Here is a 21,300-nt window from a genome sequence, read left to right on the forward strand (position 1 = left end):
ATAAAAGAGAGCGACAACTAATATGAGGTTTCATTGTCGCCTATGCCCAGAAGTGGCCACATGACAAGATGTACTACTACTGGAAAGAATTGTACAGTATTATCAACAAATTGTAAGATACAAGATTACAGTTGTGACACAGAATAAAGTTCCACTTCTGGCAGTTTTTTGAAACTTCATGAGTGGTAAGTTATGTCCTCCTCTTGCCAGGATATGGTTGCTTAAAAACTCCCAGACAAGTGAAATACAATCCTCAAACACTTGAATGCTAAAGCACACATGTAAGGAAAGCACTGGGTACCACAAGCAAAATGTAGCAAATCATCTTTATTAATAAGTCATTTTTTTATTCCCCTGTCCCCATTTTAAAGAATGATTTTTTTTTTAATGGCTGAAAAACAGAACTGAAAATGAAGACCTAAAATACAAAACCTTTCAAGGCATAAACTATAACTACTCTGAAAAGAGTATTCCCCACTCTGAAAGAGCTGCACTCTTAATTTAAATATCCAACACTGTAAAAAGTTAAACACAATTCCAATTACCTCTGCATTGCCATTTACGGGTAGCAAGCGGTTCCGAAATAACAATCATTTCATTCTCAAAGTTTAACTGATTTCTAAATTAGACTTTGGAATCAGATACAGACCTGCTGAGGGAAAGTCTGAAGTACTCTCAGTCTATTAGCATCCTACTTAAATTACACTATGGGACAACTAAGTTAGCTTGTTTTCATCAGAGCAAAGAAGGAGCCCTCAAAAGTCAGGAAGAGCCCAAAGGCAGTGTAAGGAATGGCTGCCTCCTTTTAGCTCCTGCCTAGTGATATCCGTAAGCTTTTCCAGTCCAAACTGTAGAGGATAGCCCTCCAACAGTCCAAGATGTGGCTCTTCTGTCTCTGCTCATAGAGGGCTCACAGGGGAGACACCAGAACATTTAGTGGTCTGTGAGTTCAGCTTTAAGCCCCACCTGACCAAGAAGCACAAGCTCAGCCCTGCACAGCAGAATAAAGGAATAAAATCAAAGAAGCAGGCCTGTCCAAGCATGCAAACACAAACTACTCCTTCCAGAGTCAGGTGGCCTCAGACTCGGACCAGGGCTGTAATATAAATTCAAAGGCAACCAGAGAAAGCTGTGTTTAACCCTGATCTCTGGCTGCACATGCCTAAACACACTAGCAGCACTGGCAGGCCAACCAACAGTTAAGTTTAGCAGCAAGAGGAGTTAAAAAAAAATTCAGTACTCCATGTGGAATCTCAACCACAAGCAGCTTCCCACCTACCCTTGGAGTCACAGAGAACAAAGCTCTCTTATTATCCTCCCATGCCCTACCCCACCTCCCATCCCTCAGTTTCAGGATATTCACCAAACAAAACATATACTTCATATTCCCAGAACTGCAGCAATAAAAAAATATTTGACATTTCAAACTTCCACCAAAGTTGTTTTAATAAGTTACATGTCAGATATTTCACTTTGCACAGCAGAAAAGAGAAAATTCAATAATCAAAGTGGCTAAAAGTTGAAATAAAATGCTGTGAATCTCTTTGGTGCAAACAGGCATGCTGTCTTTGCTAAAGAGCAAATCTGTTGACATTGAATATTTTAACAGAGTGATCAGCTCCACAACTTGCAAGCTGCAACCACTTGCTGCTGTTCTCATCATTATGTCCAGCTCTGCCTGCATGATGTCTCCAACATAAGCGTTTCACAGCAAGAGCATGACTTTGGCTGCAACAAAAAGAAATCCATACGTAACTGCAAAATGTTAAACACAGTTGGGCATGTGAGTGTAAACATCAACACTCACGTAATTAGTACTCTTCAGTTTACACTACCGACTGAGGAAAAACTGACTTGTGACAACCAGCAGGTATTAAGTTCTTATTAAGCAGGGTCATTAACACTAATGACATTTTATCCTCTCACTCATCAATAATTCAAGCAGCTATTGATTTTCAGTTTTACCACATTAAGCTGGAGGTCGAGCATCTCAGTTACTTAGATATGACGGATTTCTGGCTCTTAGCCTGCGATTTCCTGTTTTCTGGTGTCTCTTTCCCATTCATTTCAAGCACACACAGGCCAAAGTCACCATCAACTTCCATTTCTGTTACTATCAATGCCAGTGTGTGATAGAGGAACCCAGGAGAGTGCTTCAAGTGAAACATCTGAAGTCTCTCCACAGAGTCTCTCTAGCTGTCACTGCAGCAGCCCTGCACATAGCTTGTCACTCCTTTGGTTTCTCCTGGAAGCTGCTCTTGAAAGCTTGCTGTCATCCACTCCAAAATGTTTTGCTGATGTATATAGACAGTGATCCTTTCCACTCTCTCAAGTGTTTCTATCATCATATATACGACTAAAAGTAAAGCTTTTTTTTTTTTTAAGTAGGGCCAACAAATAATAATACTTCTCAAAGTGTCTGCATAGCATGAAGTATTTTGGGGTTTAACTCCCCTCTGGTTTTTGTCTGTATTTTTTGGGAGGTTTTATTAATACATCTAAATAACCAATATTTTTATTTCTGGGTTTTGCTCAAGACATCTTTACACTTTCAGGGATCAAACTTTTCCTAAAAGGATAACAATTTTTGTATAGAAATAAACTAGATCAATATATTTTATACTATAAGAACAGAACTCCAGCACTGTTAGTCTGAAGAATAATATTTCATTGCTCATAACTCACTTCAAAAGACTTACCTGTTACACATCTCAATGCTTGTGGTCCAATCAGCCAGTGCTGGTTCTTTCCCACTTTGCTTCCATGTGTACAAGATAATCTTCCCATTCTCTAAGCCTACTGCAACAATGTATCTATCAAGAGAATAATTACATTAGTTTAGAGATTACAGTAGACAGCTCAGTGAGGTCAGCTCTAATGCAGCATAGAAAGAACTAGCACTCAAGCACTGTTGTTGTACCTTGCCCTTCAAACCAGTATTTACTTTTCCATGAAAAAAATTAATACATCACAATTTACGTCAAAGCTGCTTCACAAAAAAAAAATGAACAAAGCAGAAACCTGCTGCACATATTTGATTAGGAAAAAAAAGAACAGATAAATCAATATTGTTGGAAGAATTAATGTACTTCAGGTGTGTTCACGCCTGTCTTAGGTTACAATGTAAGATGTAACCAAAAGTATGTATTCTATCACCATCTGTTGAAACCAGGAGGGGCAGGGCTCTTTGTTTCTTCATGACACATCCCTGATAATTCCCTCCAGAGGGATACCTTCTGTTAATGGGCCATCCAGCCTCACTGCATGACTCACAGAATTACATCATCCCATTGTGAGATGCTCCGCCCAGGGGGAGGAACCAAGCATTCCTAGCTGGATATAATCTGAGGTTTGGAACACCACACTCAGCCCTTACCTACTGGACTCCCAGAGGAGAAGAGCCACATAACCACCACTGGAGCTTCAGAGGAAGACCAGACCCTTCCACAAGATCACTGCTTCAACAGAACCACATCTATCACCTCAAGAGGACTGCAGCCACCTTTTAATCGGACTGCTACTGCCACCCTGCCTGACGGGGTGTCAGGTCATATCCTGACTCTGGCAGTTTAAACCAGTATTTCTGTATTATTGCCTTTATCCTAATTTTCCTATTAAATTGTAAATCTGACTTGGAATCTCTCACTGGTTTGCTTTCAAACTAGTACAATGCCTCTCTCCCTCCCCTCTCAAACTTTCTTTTTTTCTTGTTACACTTTTTGGAGAAGTCACCATACACCTGAAAAAGTGGCTAGGAAAGAAAGAAAGAAGAGGTCATTCAGTTAAAGAATGGTCAAAATAATTGACAGGTAGATTTTGGGAGCGGTTTAGCCACAGGAATCTAGTTGACTAAAGGGATAAATACTAATCTCAGATTAAACACAAAATGACCTCACAGAAAACCAGCAATACCTTCCATCAGGAGTAAGCACACGGCTGATACCAACAGCAGTCACAGAATCCCCAGCATCCAGCACTGTTGAACAAGGCTTGATTGAATCCAGCACATTCCCTTCAGTAATCACTGACAGATCACACTGGCCCCAGATAATGACCTGTAAGAAAAAGAGTAATCTAGGAACTTTCATTTTAATCTCCTTGTAAATGCACATACAAAAACATAAGGAATAACTTAATCGAAATAATTCCAGGGCACAGAATTAAGTGGATGACCCTGAAAATAGTAAAAAAATCTCTACCTGCAAAGATCCAACTTTGTAGACAGTCTGTCTGATTTCATTAAAATTACTGACAACAAAACCAGATTCTGTTATGAAAGTTAAACAAAAACTTGAGACCCATAGTATTATGTCATGTATGCTTGTCTTACTGCATGAAAAAAGAAGGGAGAATGTTCAACTGGCAGCCCATAGTCTTGTATATACATATTCTAGCACTTTATTTAGCTTATGAAAGTATCACTGATTTCTGTGCTAATACATGCAATAAGATTTTTGTGTGTATATAAAATATGGGCTCATTAGAACATAGTGTTTGCTATTCTAAAATACATTTAAAATAGCCCTGGGCTTTCTAAATTCCTTTAACATTAATTACCTTTTTGTCCCGACTACCAGTAATAAAATACTTGCTATCTGGTGTCCAATCGCAGGACCAAATGATTCGACTGTGAACAGCTGTATTTTTATCTGTGTAGGCACAGCAAGTGAAGACTGGTCCTGGAATAAAACATATAGAGGAAAAGCCTTCTTTCAACCACTTTACATATTAAACGTGATTGTTACTCTTACTTTACTCTGTGTCAGAACTGCAGGAATACTTGGACATTATTCCGCTCATTATTCCATTATTTTTTTCTTTAAAGCAACTGGGAATACTTAGGACTACATGAATATTTTTTTTCCAGCATTTACCACAGTGGTAACTGTTCAAGACCATATCAGTCAGCCCTTATAGCCCTAAAACAGTAGGAACAGTTCAATCTTTTACATGTATTTCTTTTTCAGAGGAATTTAAGTCCAAGTATAACACCTTCAGGTTATTTCTATCAAGAACAGTGATTTCAGAAGTTTTTGAATAGTGCAACATTTACCATGTGTTCACGTTTCCCCAGTAATTTCACTGGCACTCTTATTTACCAGTAAAGTCCCAACTGCTCAAATCAAAATGGTCCAATTGTAAAGATTAATGTGTTCCCAAAGAGACAAGCTGCCATTTCAGCATGTATACAATCAGGCACTAAATCTGATCAGCAGATCAGTAAATGGGAATGCTTTTCCTGAGTAGAAAAGGTTGTCATTTTGGAGGATAGACTTTGAATAACCCCTTATTGGGATGCCAATAGCAGCAGTTTTGCTTTACACTGATAATGATGTTATTTGTAGACAGAAGGGTTATTGATGAACAGATGAAAAGAGGATTTCCTCTACTTGCTATGAGTATTCATGATCCTTATCCTGAAACATTGTGTAACTACTGTGGACAATATGCCAGGCTTTAGAATAGAAGTCTGAATAGAACAGAAATTCAAGCCAGGATACAACCGGACACTGTCTGAAGGGGCCAAAACTCACTGCCAAGTCTCTAGGAACATTCTATAGAGCCCAGCAGTGTTTATATGCTATTAAGCCAAGAGTGCAATGATAATTGCTTTCAGCACAAGCATCTGTTCTAGGATTCTATTAAAGTGTTCAATAGCAATCTCCTCATGATTTTGCAAGGCTCAAAGTCTTAATGAGAAAGTCAACTGAATCCTTACTATCAGCTCTTTTTCCAGACATAGCCAGTCCTAGTCAAATTAATCAATTGTGTAGGATTATCAGAAAGCCACACCAAAGACAGAGATTAATCCTGTCAAGAGTCTCAAAGGGTCGTGTCCTGCAAGCAGGGACAAGGCAGCCCTATGCAGGATACGGGTGCAGCGCTAGACCTTCGGCTATGCCTGCACAGAACTCTTGAGATGGCTTTCCTTGACAGAATGCCAATATGAAGTTCAGCTAGTATATTTGATTTCAGTAAGTCAAACATACAATCACATGCAGAAGGCAGGAGGACTAGCAGACTTCAATACATCCATCAATTAAACACCATCTAACGCCTGATTATATTCTTCTCTGCATTTTAACTTCCTTTCTATCTTTCCACACATTAACTGCATTTCTTAAATCCACAAGAGCCTACAACATTAATAATTCTTCAAAGTCGTACACAAACTGTCCATTAAAATATTTTATCAATTCTCTTTCAAATATTTTGCAGTCAAAAATATTGAACAAACTTCCAAGTCTACAAATTTGTATACCGACTTCACATATCTTACCTGACTCTGAAGAATCTTGTTTCCTCCACAGTGACCAATTCCTGTCTCTAGAAACAGCTAGTAAAAATCTGTCATCAGGAGAAAATGCCAGCTGAGTTACAGTCAGATTGTGAAAAGACAAACTCTGCAGTTTCTTCCAAGAAGCAGTGCTCCACAAAATAATTGCTGCATGTTCTTTTCTGGAAGCCTGTATGGATGGAAAAAAATATCAGTGTGAATTAATGAGAGCAAATATAAAAGTCACACATTTCAAAGTATTATAATACTGGACAGCGTGTTTTAAGGCTTGAAATCAAGTAAGACTCAGCTTTCCTCTGGTAAGTTTCAACATTGTTTCACTCCTTTCTTTTAATGCTGACAGGATATCAGAAAAGATTTCAGATCTGTATTTGTTAGTATTTATCTTACTAATATCTTCAAATGAATCGTATACAATTTAGGAATAATACCATATTTGCAATCACTCTCACCTTTGCAAGGCAACTGTCACTTATACAAAATCTTCCACATTTTTGTGAAAGAACGAAATTCAGGCCTAAAAGTCTGATAGCACTTTTCACTAGGTGGTGCTAGAATCTTGTCTTACCTTACATGCTGAGGCAATTACAGTGTTTGAATTATTGCAAGCAACACAAAAAATTTCATATCCATGTCCATATCTGAAATACATGTGAAAACAAATTCAACACATCACAATCTTTTTTCCAGTATGTATCAAAGTTCTTACATTAATTTAAATCCCTTTTCAAAAATGAAAGGCACCTGCCGGGAACTTCTCACCACTGTTTCAGTGTTACATCCCAAATAATTTATTCAGCACTCGGTTTAAACATCTGCACAAATTCTTCCATTAGAAACTGGCTACAGAAAAATCTCTCCAGCCCATTCCACAGTCTTAAAGCATCAGCACTGTAAAAGCTTATCCTAATGACTAACAAAGCAGATTAAAGCAGCATTTAATGTATCCTTATTTTCTTAAAAAGCAATTTTAACACTACCAAGAAAAATCATAAGTCACATATTTGAAAACCACAGAAGAAATATGCCACAAACATACAGTCAAAGAATGCCTATTCTGTGAAATACTGCAAGAAGATTTCTGAACTAAAGGACAAGAATCATGTTGGAAAAGGAAAACACCTCTGTAAAACCCCCAAAATTTCTAGCCTTCTCCAGAAACACATTTTTTAATCAGTCTTTGCATGATTTCTGCTGAAATTCAGGCTCACATATCCAGATTGGTATTTAACTAATGCGGAGAAATTCCAATCAGACTAATACAAATTAAAATCAGTCACAAAAAAGACTGGAAGTAAAGTAAAATTGGAGATGCAGTCTATAAACAGTAGACAAGTATCAGCTCAATACTAGCAGGGTGGGGTTGTTTCCTATGAGTCTCCTAGCTCTGAAGAGATGGTCAGTTCTCTTAATGAACTCCTTCAGTCAGCAGTGTTAACTTCTTATATGGGATTGATGTTCATGGGATTTCACTTGCAGCCAGAACAGCCACCTACTTAAATGACAAATTACTGTCTGGACCTGTTGGACTGAGTCCAAAGCATCACTGATGGGGATATCCTGTCAACAGACTTCCACAGTCATGTCTGAAGACTGGGAGTGCACTGGCTTTTCATGAAACGTAACTGTGCCTAGACCATTTAACAGGGAGAGGGACTGGTGTGTACCCCTAACTAGAATGTTAAATTGCAAACTTGGTTGTATCTTATAATGATGAAGGTACTACTGCATGTCTTACTCTTAATTTGCCACCAGCAGGAGTTTTATCATAATGCTTACTTTGAAAGCACATTCCTGGAGACTGTTTTGTAGTGAAAACCATTGCAAGTCAATCTTCTAAAACTAAAAAAATATTTATTGCATCAAAAGTATAAATGTCCTGAAATTCAAGGAAGGAAAAATAACCTGTGAAACAAATCCTTTGTTGCTTCGGTTTTAATCTCCTAAAAGTAGTATTGAAGAGCAGCTGATGGAAACATTTTAGGCTTCTGCATGCAATGCTGCTTTTGCTAAACGCAAGCATCAAAATGTAACCATTCTTATTAAATTAACAGAAAAAACAAAATATTGTCTTTTGCAAAGTCACATGAGCAGGATTATCCTAGGTCAGACCAGCAGCTGGAATAGCCCACTGCTGTCTTCAGGAAAGAGGATTAACCTACTGGCAATAGGAGATGCTGTTTTAAAAGAGCATATGAGCCTTGACAGCATAGGAGCAACAATCCAACCGCATTCTCTGATCCCATAAACAAAGTCTGATTTCTTCACTGCATAGTACACCACCAAATAAAGGTTCACAATGGAGAGAAGTTAACTGCATGAATGAATAATGAAATGATATTTTCAACCACAAGCAATTTTGCCTCAGCATTGTGAAATTCATAGCATTTTTTTAATGCACAGGTAAACTGACTGGACTTTCACAGTGTCCAGACAAATGAAGGCAGTAATTTTATAGCATCAAAAAGGATCTCTTCCAACTTCCAAGTGTATTATATGAAATGTACATACATATAAACATATATATATATATATATTTATGTCAACACTCAGGCTTTAATCTCAGCATGCTGCATATGAACACTCTATGATAATTTTCCAAGAGGATAAAGATTAGCATATTCTCACAAGATTTACCATATTTTTAAAGTTATTATATTACATAAAAAATTCGCAAGTTCTTCATACTAAAACCTCCTCAAGCAAACACTTTGCAAAACCCAGCACTAATCCTTCAAAATCTGGTGTCAAGTTAGAGCTAGGAATACACAAATGTCAATGACAAACAAGCTATTTATAGCAAGTCAGTGCCTCACAATGTTCTTCTGCTGCTATGGCAACTTGAAATCTACATTATGCGATTTCATGTTACTTCTTTCAAGATTATTCTGAGCAAAAAATCTGAAAGTCTTTGAATGCTGTACATCTTGTTGCTCTTGCATAAAATAATCTGTATCATTAGTTGTATCTCTAAAAACAGAAAAAATTGCTCAGATAAGTCATCTGAAGACCATCATAAAACAGAGTTATTTTAATGAATGCAAGATATAAAGGCAGATAAGCAGTACTCCCATAGCAGCGTATAAAATATTAATGTCCCACTAGACTGTGAAATGTCAAAGGCAAATGAAGAAGAATTTTGGCCTTGGCTCCTTTTCACTACTTAAACATCCCTTATCAACCTACTTATGTGAGTCCATTAGCAGCCATAGCATGCACAGCAGAAACAGTTAAAAGTAACAGTTAGAAATTACAAAATGTGCAGATATGGTCTAACATCCACTGGCTTTCCTCCTAAAACCACTTTCAAGTGCAAACACAGTAACGGAGCTTAAAAGCATTCAAAGCAGATTTACTGGCCAATTCAAGGCAAAGATGAGCTCCCACAGAACTTCACCCTCAGTGAAACAAAAGCAAGCTGCAAAGTGTTTCCCCAAAGCTTTTTATCTCCTCCCTCCCAACTGAAGTCACAAAATTGGTAATGTATAGAGGTAACTGAGATCATCAGCAAAGGCTCAACATTCGTCTTGTTCCAGTCTGAGACCCCTTTCAGGAGATTCAGAAAAATAAACCCATAAGAGATTGAGATTATTCAATTTCTTTGGGCTACACTTTGAAGATTGATACTAAAAGTTTGAAGACTGTGAAAGCACAGCCTTGTGTTACTGGGATCATGAGGGAACAAACCAGGTGACAACATTCATGAGAAAATTGTTGTGAATTTCAGAAAAGGAAGAAAATGCAGCTGAAGAATTCTAAAGCCCTGCAACCTCAAAACAATTATGATCACATAACTCCATTATCTTTGCAATTGACAACCACTCTGTCAGCATTCAATACCCAAACTGGATTTGCAACCATCTCACTCAACATTCATCACTTTGCTCTACCACTAGACACACATCCTGGTTTGGCTGCTGCTTCCATCTACTGCACCTTACAACTCTGATAGGCATTAGGGGCAAGCTCCTCCATCAATGTCTCAGCCTTTACTTCCATACCACATCTGCAGGCCTGTGCCATGAAGTGGAAAGATGCAGAAAACTCCTTAAACAGAGAGACCTTCAATATAGACAAGGTTTTAAGGAGAAACAACCAAGTAAAATAAAATTGTGACACATCAGTTCTAACTGCTATTTTCTACACTGTTTCCTAATTTTTACATATATATATATATATATATATATAAAATTTATTTATCTTACAAGCAATAGAGAGCACACAAAGTCAAACAAGGTAGCAATATAGGAAGAGTTGCAAGACCAGACTATATTAATATGTTGCAACAGCTTTCTGGAAATTTTGTAACTTAAATAAGAAAAGGAAAAAATAAAACTTACAACTTCTGAATTTCAGGCCATAAGGTATTCTGCAGCAAGTGATCCTCTGGTGGAGGTTCTAAAAAAGATTTGTACAGCATATTCAAATTTGATTTTTTCAAATCTGCTAAATAATGCTTCAAGTTTATATCCAATGAACCTCATTCTCTATTTCATACAACAGAAATTAATCTCATACCTGTAAGGATCAGGGGTTGAAAATAAACCTCTGGATACTGATTTGAAATTGTATTAAATGATTCTTCATCCTCATCTGGTTGAACAGCCATATCTCCTATTCAAAGTAAGGACTTCATTAGCTAAAGAACATACTTAAAGGAGGAAAAATATGAGGATTGACTACACAAGTAAAAAATACCTATTTTTTTTACAAGTACTTGAAACGAGGTTTCTCTGCTTGCAGAGTTACAATAATATAAATACTAGAAGCTTGTTATTCTAATGCATATGAGAATGAGAAGATTTTTAAAAAATAATAATCTAACCTTCATTTTGAAACTGACCTCTCTCCATCAGCACAGTCTTTTAGAGATTCCTAAAAAGAATTTGACTGAGCGAAGCAGTCACCAGAGTTCAACCTGTGTTTCCCCAATGTTAACACTTTCCTTCTGTATTTGACAAAGTTTAAGACAAAAATCTCTGATACAAGTGATGAGTTCCTAAGTTTGATGTAGATGACTAAATGAAAAGCCACACTTGAGCAAGTGTATCTACAACTTGCAAACTTCAGCAAAACTGCAGAGGACTCAGTCCTTAGCTTTAGGCAAAAGTACCAGAGGTAACCGAAACTAGTTAATTATAAGTTAAAATTCAACTCTGTCCTTCACTGTGAAGGTATTAAGAAAAAGGTACAGAGACAGGGAACATTTCCTCTCAGACAGAATCTACCTTTTTGACAATGTACACCTCACGCACAGCAGTTTCAAAAAGCAGGTATACAAAAAGCAAAGCAAAGACTCTTGTCATTAATCCCATCTTCTCTTTCCTTGAAAATTAAATGAGCACTATTTATCTGAGACCACTGTCTGATCATTGCTCACCATGAAGATTCCTCTTCAGAATAAGTGAGAACATGTCTGTGGTGTTTTACTCTAAGCCATCAGTGCTGACAGCATTGTGTGAGCAGCAGTGGACAATGCGGGGAAGTTCTATTCATGGTGCTCCTTCTGTGTGGGCCACATGACATCAATTGAAATTAGTTATTCTGTGTGTGGCAATAATCTAGAAGAAGGAAGTTTTGTTCCCTCTCTCATTCAAAGAACTCATGAGAAAGCAGGGGGAAAAAACTTTGCCAAAATACATTTTATGAGTTATTTGAAGTATAACAAAGGTGGTTTTTCTCTCACAAATGACTTAGGAAAATCTGTCTTATTGCCATTGAAGACCCTGGAGACAAAGCTTATTAAAATGCTTCCTTTTTTTAGATCATACCTTCTCATAAAGCTTTAAGCAGAGAAAAAACAGGTCTGACCTAATTTGTACATTCCACTGTAGTGCATTTTTACCAGAGACTTTATGAAAAACCAGACTCTAGTCTCAGTCTCAGGAGAATACTTTTATCATTCTAGGGAGATGTTTGTCCCTCCTTCCTTGTCCCCCCATAATGTAATCTCCCCTGCCTCTCCAAGACATTAGTTACTGTTGGCTAACTAATTCTTCTTTACTTGTGCTTTTTCTTTTATTTTTAAGCACAGTATTTAGGTTCTAGCAAAGAAATAAACACTTTGCATTATTTTATTTCTAGATTTGGAACTTGCAGTCAAGCCTACATTTACAGACCTAATATGTACACTAAAACAATCCCTTAAATAAAGTTTCCACATGAAACACCATAACCATTATTTCTCATTAGCAATACCTTCAAAAACAGCTTTATTGGATAATCCCAAAGCTGGCACAGTTGCACCTTCTGGAAGATCAGATGACTGCTGAATTAAAGAAAAAAGAAAGGTTACACACAGATTGTCACGTAATCTTGGATTTCAAAGGCCACAACTTAAGGAATCCCCAAGAGTTTCTAGAGTTAATTTCCTAGCAAGTGAAGGGGGCACTTCGAAAAACTCTTGGACAAAATAAAAACCAATACTCTGCAAGGAAAAAAAAAAAAAAAACCAACAACAAAAAAAGCTTTTCTAAGGCCCCAGCTCAAGGATTTTCTTCAACCTTAATTGCAGCTTTTCTTCCACAATTATATTTATTCTAGCGCATACATGACAATTAATCTATTAACTGCGAGCATTGCAGTTTTTAACACAATAGAACTGGGAAATCGTTGTTCTGAAGTGAAATAATAAAGCAGCATTTTGGAAAAGAGAACAGAGGGTGACTGCCTGTGACCACAACTTGAAATACAACTCAGTAAATAGCACAGATATGTGGCTGGAATACGTGCGTGTTCAAAGCAGCACAAGGGAAAGACAAATCACCACACAGAAAATACTTCCATAATGGTATAGAGAAAAGAGTAAAAATTTAGAAAAGGTAAGTGAACTTGGGGACCTTCATGTAGAGATAAAAGAAGATTTAATAGCTGTAAACCCACTTCCTTATGGTATCTGAAAAGTTCAAAGAAACACTGTTTTACAGAATGAAATCAGTAATTTAAGTGACAGCTTAAAATGTATTTAAATGTTCATAATTAGATGAGAAAATTTATCAGACACAGACAAGTATAAGTCCCCTAAAACAAAAATCATTCCTGATTACAATCCAAAGTATAATACAATACCATGAACTTGAACTGAATATGATCCTATTCAACCCTTTTTGAATATAAAGCTGGGTTTTTTTGGTTTTAGGTACTTTTTTGGGGAAGGCATTTGAGCCAAATTAAGAAAAAGCTTCCCCACTTTAATGATAAAAAGCTTTCACAGAAAACAATTTCAAGAAAGCTATTTAAAAGCAGCTGTATAATTAGAGCTCATAAAGCCTTCCTCTTTAACCAAAGCCCATGTGAAACACTTTGTGATATGAATCAAAAAACAGCACTCAGAGGAAGAGCCGATAAGAAGTCCTCATAAAGTAAAATAATGACATCTGCCAGCCTTATAAAAGCACAATGTTATTTGTACAATGGCCATTAATGCAAATGCTTACGAAGTCTTGTGGAATTAAAGCACTAAACAGCTACTTATGTAACTTCTTGCTATTGAAAATGATTCTATTTCTATCCCAGATATTTCAATTGTTAAATTAAATGGAAAGGCTAATCCATCTATGAGAAACTGCAGAGAAAACCCTGCTTTTGAGTGAGATATCCAAAGAGCATGCAAGGCACTGTACAGAGGCACCTATCTTGAACGAAGTCTGCTCTACAAAATGCAGACAAAATCAGAATTAGAACTTAATGTAAATGGGGACCAAACAAAGACAGCAACACAGGACAGCAGACATACCCACAACTAAGAACTGGAATCTAAGGTCTCAAGAAGATTTCCAATGCCAAGAGGAAATAAAGCCTGAGCAAGTACATATTTATAAATATTTGTATGTAAGAACTAAAAACAGTGCTGAAAGCTTTACGCTATTTCCAAGCATACAATTACAAAAAAAATTAGTAATACCAACACATAACCACACAACAATAATTAGATCTAGACAAGACTACTACACCCTTAAATTAAGAAGAAACACATTACCAGGCTTTATTGTTTGTTTAATCCCCAAGTGTGTACAGCAACCTATTTTGGTTTGAGTTACTTAAAATTTACCCACACTCTTTTCAATCTTCTGATACAAGGTCTTGTTTGGTTTCAAATAGAACCTGTTTCATATGACACCACCATAAAAATACGTATGAAACAACACACATGGAAACAAGCAGAAGGGAAAGGAAAAGCAAGGTTAAGGTTTCAGTACAACTAAAAGAATTTTTACAGAGTTTAGTGCAATCTGACATTTTCTGAAGCATTAACTTTATTTACATCTAAGAGGGTTCTCTTCACTTAGAATTGCTATAGCACACTTACAGAGGAGCACAGCTTCTCCACTGGGATACCAGTGATGTTACTGAAATTTTCTATAAAATTCTTGGGAGCACGAAAAACTCGAAGCACTTTTTCATCTGCTCCTGACACAAACTCAAACCGGCCGATCATTGCCAGACAGCGCAGGTCGTATCCGTGTACTTGAGGCCTGGCAATTTCATGCCATGTTACCTAAAGATAGACACACAGCAAAACCACAACTCTTAAACAGAGAAGCAGCACAATCTAAAGCTCAAAAAAAGTACCACTATTTACTTGCTGAACTTACTAACATAAAGCAAAGTTAAGAGCAACCTTCTACTGATGTGCATAAAACTGGTGCTCACATACATCAGTTGAATCCTATTTTTCCACCAAACCACTCCTTTAATTAGTAAACTGTGTCCCTGCACAGATGTGTTTAAGGCACTTACTGTGACTTCTTTATGCTAGACAGGAATAGAACATAATTTGCCTAAGCAAAAAGACGATTGTATCCTACTACTTTCAAAACTGTAGGTCTGTAAGACCTAAGAAAGGTAGTGATAATTATCTTGCTTCCTTCATCTGTCTTTCACAAAGAAGAGCAGCACTGCAGGCTGCAGGTTCCTACTTCCCTCTTTTCTTTAAATACTTGTCATGGGTTAGCATGATTTGAGACCACTTAGTAGAAGATTTGCAAAAAACTGACAAAATCTTAATAGATTCTTGCAAAAAAAAAAAAAAATCGGGAAAATCTACATAACTGTAGAAGTGTTTTCTTTCTTCCTACTTTCCTGAAATATTCTATCCAATCGTCAAGTGCTAATCCAAGAAAACAAGAATTAAGTTAACCAAAACAGAGAGACAAGGTAGTTTTATAGTCATACTAAACAAATAATATTAGCAAAAAAGATATTAAATTATTTTAATTGCTTTTCTAAAAATCTGACTTATTCTACACATGGGAAAAATTACTCTTAAAAAAAACCTGTTTGTTTTCTAGCGAATGCACTTTCAGAAGAGATTTTTCCTAAGTGTCATTTGCTACTTCACCTAAATGATACTTCAGTTGGAAAAATCCAGGGTGTACTTTTGAGTTAAGAGCTAGTAGAATCAGAATCAATTAAAATAACTTACACTACTTCACTATTAGAATTCCTACTACTTCAGTATTCCAATGCCTGTAGCCAAGACAGAATTTACACTGTACTAGGTATCATATGAATATAAGGAAAGGCATTATATTGACTGAACACTGCACATATCACCCTAAAAATTCAATTGAGTTTTGAATGTTGAAGTTTCCGATAGGACCTGAATGGGAATTTGAGACATCCTACAAAACTTCATGATTTCACAAGGGCTTGATTGTTTTCCAGTGAGGAAAAAAGCATTCATTCTTAAAAGGATAAAATCAAACAGTGCAACAAGCCCTTCTTACCCTTTACTAGGTACGTTTTTGCATACTTTGGAACATAACACATAGCAGGAATGAAAAAAAAACAGAACTCAAACCCCAAACAGACAAAGAGAGGGCTGTATAAGTCATGCAATAAGCTTCTTCCAGAAAAATCAGGATGCAAAGTTGCATGACAAATTGAAGCTGATGGTTATCCCTCTTTTCTGATATTCTGATATCAGAACTGAGACTTTAAGAAAGGATATTTATTTGCATTTAACACTTAGTTTCCTTCTTATAGGGAAAAACATAAATACTGACCTGTAATACTAACTTTCCACAGATATCTGAACCATCCATTGTGTCTTGTTAAGACAAACATTGGATGTCTCCTGTTGTAATTTTTCAGATGCTAAACTCAGTGTAATAAGGAAAGTAAGCCATTTTAAAAGCCTATGCTATCCAAGTTCATGAGCAGAAGTAAAAACCTTTCCGGGGTTCAGAAGTCCTGAACAAACCTCTTCAAATGACCCATTTCTACCCCAACTCTCCACTTCACCCATCCAAAAAGGATACTACAGCTTTCTCCCACACCTCATGCAGCAACAAATATTGAAACTACTTAGATTTATACCTGGTCAAATTAGCCAGGTGGCTGCTCTGTGTCAGAACAGGAAGGCAAAGTACATGAATTCAGTTTATGCCAAATTTAGATATGAAGACTGCAATCATTCTGCTAAATAGATTCAAAAGTTTCAGGGAGAGCTGTGCAGGTAAGTCATCCAAAGATCAGTTCTTTCAGAAATAGGATTAAAATTTAGCAAGCAGCATACATAATAAAGAGCGGTACTTCAGTACCACTTCTGTCACAGAGAAAGTGATATTGACAACTCTTGAATGCTGCCAACTTACATCACGTGCTAGTCCTGATTTGTTTTGATATATTTAATGTACCCTCCAGAGTGGAGATTAGGGTAAAAAGCAGGGAAGGAAACTGGAAATGTCCTTCCTACAACACAAGGCAAAGCGTAGCTCTTGAACTGGGATTGCCACCACTCCTGTGTGGCCTGGAAGAAAGAAATCAAAGAAACCATGCCAAATTCACTCTCTCAAAAACATCAGACCTCCTGTGCTGGTCTACATTACAGAAGCTTTGATGAGACAGCTATAATAGCCTCCCCCAATCAATGGTACAGAGCCTTATATGACTACAGTCGGTCTAGTTTCTGCCAGTTTCCTGGATGGAACACTGGTACTGTTCTGCCAGAAAAGGTTGTATTTGTAGAGGAGGAAAATGCATGAGAAACAAGAAACAGGAACTTCTGCATTCCTAAACAGACTTTCCCCCAACCCAATGCAGGAGGAGTGAGCAAGCAGCTGTGTGGTCCTTAATTGCTGGCTGGGGGTAAAAACAGGACAGGTACCAGCTGCACTCAGGTAGTTCAAATAATCATTCTAGTAAAACAGAGTCATAAACAAATTAATGTAAAAAAATACAGTGAGAACTTTGTTTAGATTAAGTTAGTGTAAAAAAGCACAACCAAGTTAAGTTTCTTTATGACTACCTGCAGCAGCGTTTAGCCAATTGTTAAACAAGTGCAATAGGTGCTTATTAGTACCAGTCATGTATTCCTCTTTCTGAATTACTGCAGAGCCTGTTTCCCAAGACTCTGGGAGAACACTAACTGAAGGTAATCTGGAGGTGGACTCAGGAATGAACTGCAATCACACTGAGCGATTGCAAAAACTCTGCCACTAATATTTTTAAAGCGAAAACAGCACAAACTGAATGACCAAACCAAGCAGTTTTAAACAGATCACCAGCTGGGAACTCAGGTGACTCATTCCAAACTCAGGACAGACCAAGCCCCCTTAACCACACTCACAAAATCTTTGAAGATCGTACCTCTGTCTCTTCCTTCCTTTTCCATGGAGCAAAGAGCCTTGTAGTTTGATCGGAGCCCACACTGATGATAAACTCTCCTTCTGGATCCCACTTTACATCCTCTACACTGTTAAAATGTCCTGAAATCACAACTTCTGGAGTCCATTCTTTCTATTAAAAGAGTTCCACAAAGAAGTAAGGAGTTTTTCATTTGACTGATTGGTAAATTATAAGCAAAATAAAAGTATCAATGTACTTATTAAGAAAGTAAGAAAAAGACGTTTGTAAACAGCAAATTATTAAAACTCAAGAGAGGCTAAAGAGACACAAATACTGATTTATTGCTCCCATCTAAAAGAAATTTGTGTTATTTGTTCAGCTGTGAACAAAGCACAACCACAAAGGAGTTCAGTCCTTTCAACTGACTTCATGATCACCACAGGCAAGAAACAGCGTTTAAAGCGTGGAAGATTTCAACCTCCCTTCTGTGCAGGACTGAGACCCCTATAGAGTATTATATTCAGGAAAGGACTATTTCAATCACTAATTTTAAACTATCCTGTTACACTTTTCTATTAATAACAGAAATTTACCTCAAATGACTTAAAAGTACAATTCTTTTAAGTAATACTACTAACAAAAAAACCAACGTACCTCATTAACTGTAGCCTGTTTCCAAAGGTGGAGCGCTCCATGAAAAGCATGAGCAATGATCATTGAACCATCTGGACTAAACTGGCAGTCAAAAAATCCAAGAGTATTGCCACCCACTTCACCTACCCGTACCTAAATTAATGAACAGAAGGGAAATATCCATGAAAATGGTCTTCCATTCCTACAAAATCATTCATATTTCACAAGATGAAAAACTACCTATAGACAAGAGTTCACGTTACACACACAAATACATTCAAGGAATATTTTAATTGCAAAGTTAAGCACTGAAATATCATGGGAATTAAAGCTGCATGCCATTTGAATGGAACCTCCCTTCATAGACATCTCAAGATAGGATCCCCAAAGGGAAAGAAAACATCACATTAGATGAGATGCAAACCCAAATGTTCTGTGTTTCAGTCCAGCTTGTTGGATGCAACAGTTCCTTATCTGTTGCCTGGCTACTGCTCTGTTGCACAATATGGAAAAATGATTCAAAGAAACAGTAGTTCCCAAGTACATTTTTTTCCTACTTAATTTTCAAGATTCCCTACCATATTTTCACTTCCCTGTTTCCCCATGAACACCTGCAATTTGATCCACACTCCTTCTGTGGCATATTCTGGCCCCCGTTTTGTGCTTCCCTTATGACTTCACATGTATGTATGCATGCATACACACAGGCCTTATAGTTGCTCTAGTGCCCTTCCACTTTTTAAATTTTATTAAAAGATTAATAAAGTTACATTTTCAAGTTTTATTCAATACATAAGACCACAATTTCTTTCAAGCTTTCAACTCCCCCATTCTTATATGGCCTCTTTTAAGATCAAAATGAAATGAACCATTGCCCCATTTTAAATGGCATTGCACTAGTAGCTCCATTTTATTAGCACTCACTCAAAAAAAACCACTCATATTGAAGTGACTTTGATACACCATGCTAGAGGCAGAATTCTAGTCTCACCTCTGAGCAGGGGAATGAATTTCTGAAGGCATCTTGTTCATCATATCATGATGAAAGAGAGAAATTGGGATGTTCCCCTTGTGCCCTTCCTCCCTGCAGGACTCCAGCTCAGATTTCCCTCTCTTGATGCAAAACGGACTGTTGCAGTTAAAATGTCTGATCTGAACTTCAAGCTGCACATTTGTGGTCAAACAAATGCAAAGAGAATGTAAAATTAAAGATTCACAACTTGCAACAAGCTTTACTGCACAACCCATTTTTAGAAGCTTGTGAATTAAGCCACAACTATGTGTTACACCTAGGGACATCAAATGGCATCTCTGTGTGATCACCCTTTTCTGAACTAACTTCTACTTAAAGCACAAAGGCACCACACCTTTTAAATGAAACAGAGGAAAAATTAAATACCCTACTGTAATTCTCTCTTTTTCACCCAAGAGAGGATTGGAACTTTCTTTGTGACGGGAAAGATCACAAACAATGGCTAGCATAACCCAACACAAACAACACCAACTGAACTACTGCAATTTAGAAAAGCAGGTCAGCTGAAAACAAAGACCTCAATCAAAGCACTAGAGAAATCTGGCTGTACTGCTTGTTTATTTAGGATGATCCACATTAGAACAGCTTTCAGAATACTACACAAGTGACACAAGTATTCAGCTCAAATGGAGAAAAACCTAATGACACAAGCCCATGATCAAGTTACTGTGAGTAAAACCAGGCTTATGAATTGCATGTCAGCTGCTCTGCAGTAACTGCTTAGGTCACATTCCCACAAGGATTAACTGCAAACAGTTCAAGAGGGTTTCTTCCTCCTCTTACCAGGAGTATACAGCATATAGTGTTACTATGCAGCAGCTGTCTTGTACACTATGAATGACAGTTGAGCACAAACACCCCTCATAAACTCCTCAGTATAGTAACAAGAAAACAAACAAACAATAAAACAAACAAACAATAAAAATCATATTGTATCACCTTTTTTTTAAATACAGTTTTACTGGCAACAGAGCATCAGAATGAGTATTTTTGCAACAAAACAGTTTTGCCTTTCTCTGCCAGAAGTTTATAGAGTTTTTGCTCCCTACAGCACACACATGATGCTGGAAAAACAAATTGAATATGGTACATATTGTGAGAATGACTGACACTTGCCTGCTCTAGCCAGACTCCAGATTCCTTATCAGGTTCCCAGATGATCACAGTTTTGTCCATTGATGCAGACAATATCCTCATTGGTTGTTGCATGCTGCCATCTACAGTACAAGGAAAATTATTACCCTACAACCTAGGAGAATATTTTCTAAAGAAATTAGGTGATACTGAAATACAAACACATTAAGAAAATTGCTCAGCATGAGAGAAACACAATGCAGTTCTTATATGCCAAATTTACAGGCTCTACATTCTTGCCAGGTATTCTTTAGGAGGTATTGTATTCTCAGCATAATCATCCAAAGAAAAAGTAAAACATGTATATGAGAACAACCATATTCCACAGTTTTCGCACTCCAAACTCATATTGGATTAAATATAATTTGGAGGAAAAGCTAGAGCTTCACAAAGAGGATGCACAGCAGTTCTCAGTTCCAGTCCTAAGTAAGTTTTTACTGAGAGATTTACAGTTTAAAATAAAATAATCTCCCAGTATTCACTGTTTTTTTCCAAATTGTTAGGTTTGCTACTGACTTCAGCAGACTCTAGAATCCTGTAAAACATACAGTAACTCAGGACTGCTCCCCAGAATGCAGTGAAACACTCCAAAAAAAAGCCCAACACAGAATGGGAAAGCGGGAGCTGGTTC

General features: G+C 37.2%; 1 protein-coding gene across 2 annotated transcripts in view; it reads right to left on the reverse strand.

The window, feature by feature from the left end:
• Positions 1-308: 308 nt before the first annotated feature.
• ELP2 (elongator acetyltransferase complex subunit 2) overlaps positions 309-21,300 on the reverse strand; it is a 39,827-nt gene continuing 18,835 nt past the window's right edge. Inside the window, exons 10-22 of one of the 2 annotated variants that reach the window (XM_039549424.1) lie at positions 20,652-20,752; positions 18,524-18,655; positions 17,891-18,040; positions 14,607-14,795; positions 12,497-12,563; positions 10,817-10,912; positions 10,639-10,696; positions 6,867-6,939; positions 6,281-6,467; positions 4,558-4,679; positions 3,913-4,055; positions 2,700-2,813; positions 309-1,728 (exon numbers count right to left, since the gene is read on the reverse strand). In XM_039549424.1, the coding sequence (XP_039405358.1) occupies positions 1,572-1,728; positions 2,700-2,813; positions 3,913-4,055; positions 4,558-4,679; positions 6,281-6,467; positions 6,867-6,939; positions 10,639-10,696; positions 10,817-10,912; positions 12,497-12,563; positions 14,607-14,795; positions 17,891-18,040; positions 18,524-18,655; positions 20,652-20,752 (1,589 nt within the window). In that variant the 3' untranslated portion in view covers positions 309-1,571. Of the gene's footprint in view, positions 1,729-2,699; positions 2,814-3,912; positions 4,056-4,557; positions 4,680-6,280; positions 6,468-6,866; positions 6,940-10,638; positions 10,697-10,816; positions 10,913-12,496; positions 12,567-14,606; positions 14,796-17,890; positions 18,041-18,523; positions 18,656-20,651; positions 20,753-21,300 lie in introns of both variants that reach the window. The other variant, XM_039549423.1, reaches the window with a different exon arrangement.

Source organism: Corvus cornix, chromosome 2, assembly GCF_000738735.6.
Source record: "Corvus cornix cornix isolate S_Up_H32 chromosome 2, ASM73873v5, whole genome shotgun sequence".
NCBI classification, from domain to species: domain Eukaryota; kingdom Metazoa; phylum Chordata; class Aves; order Passeriformes; family Corvidae; genus Corvus; species Corvus cornix.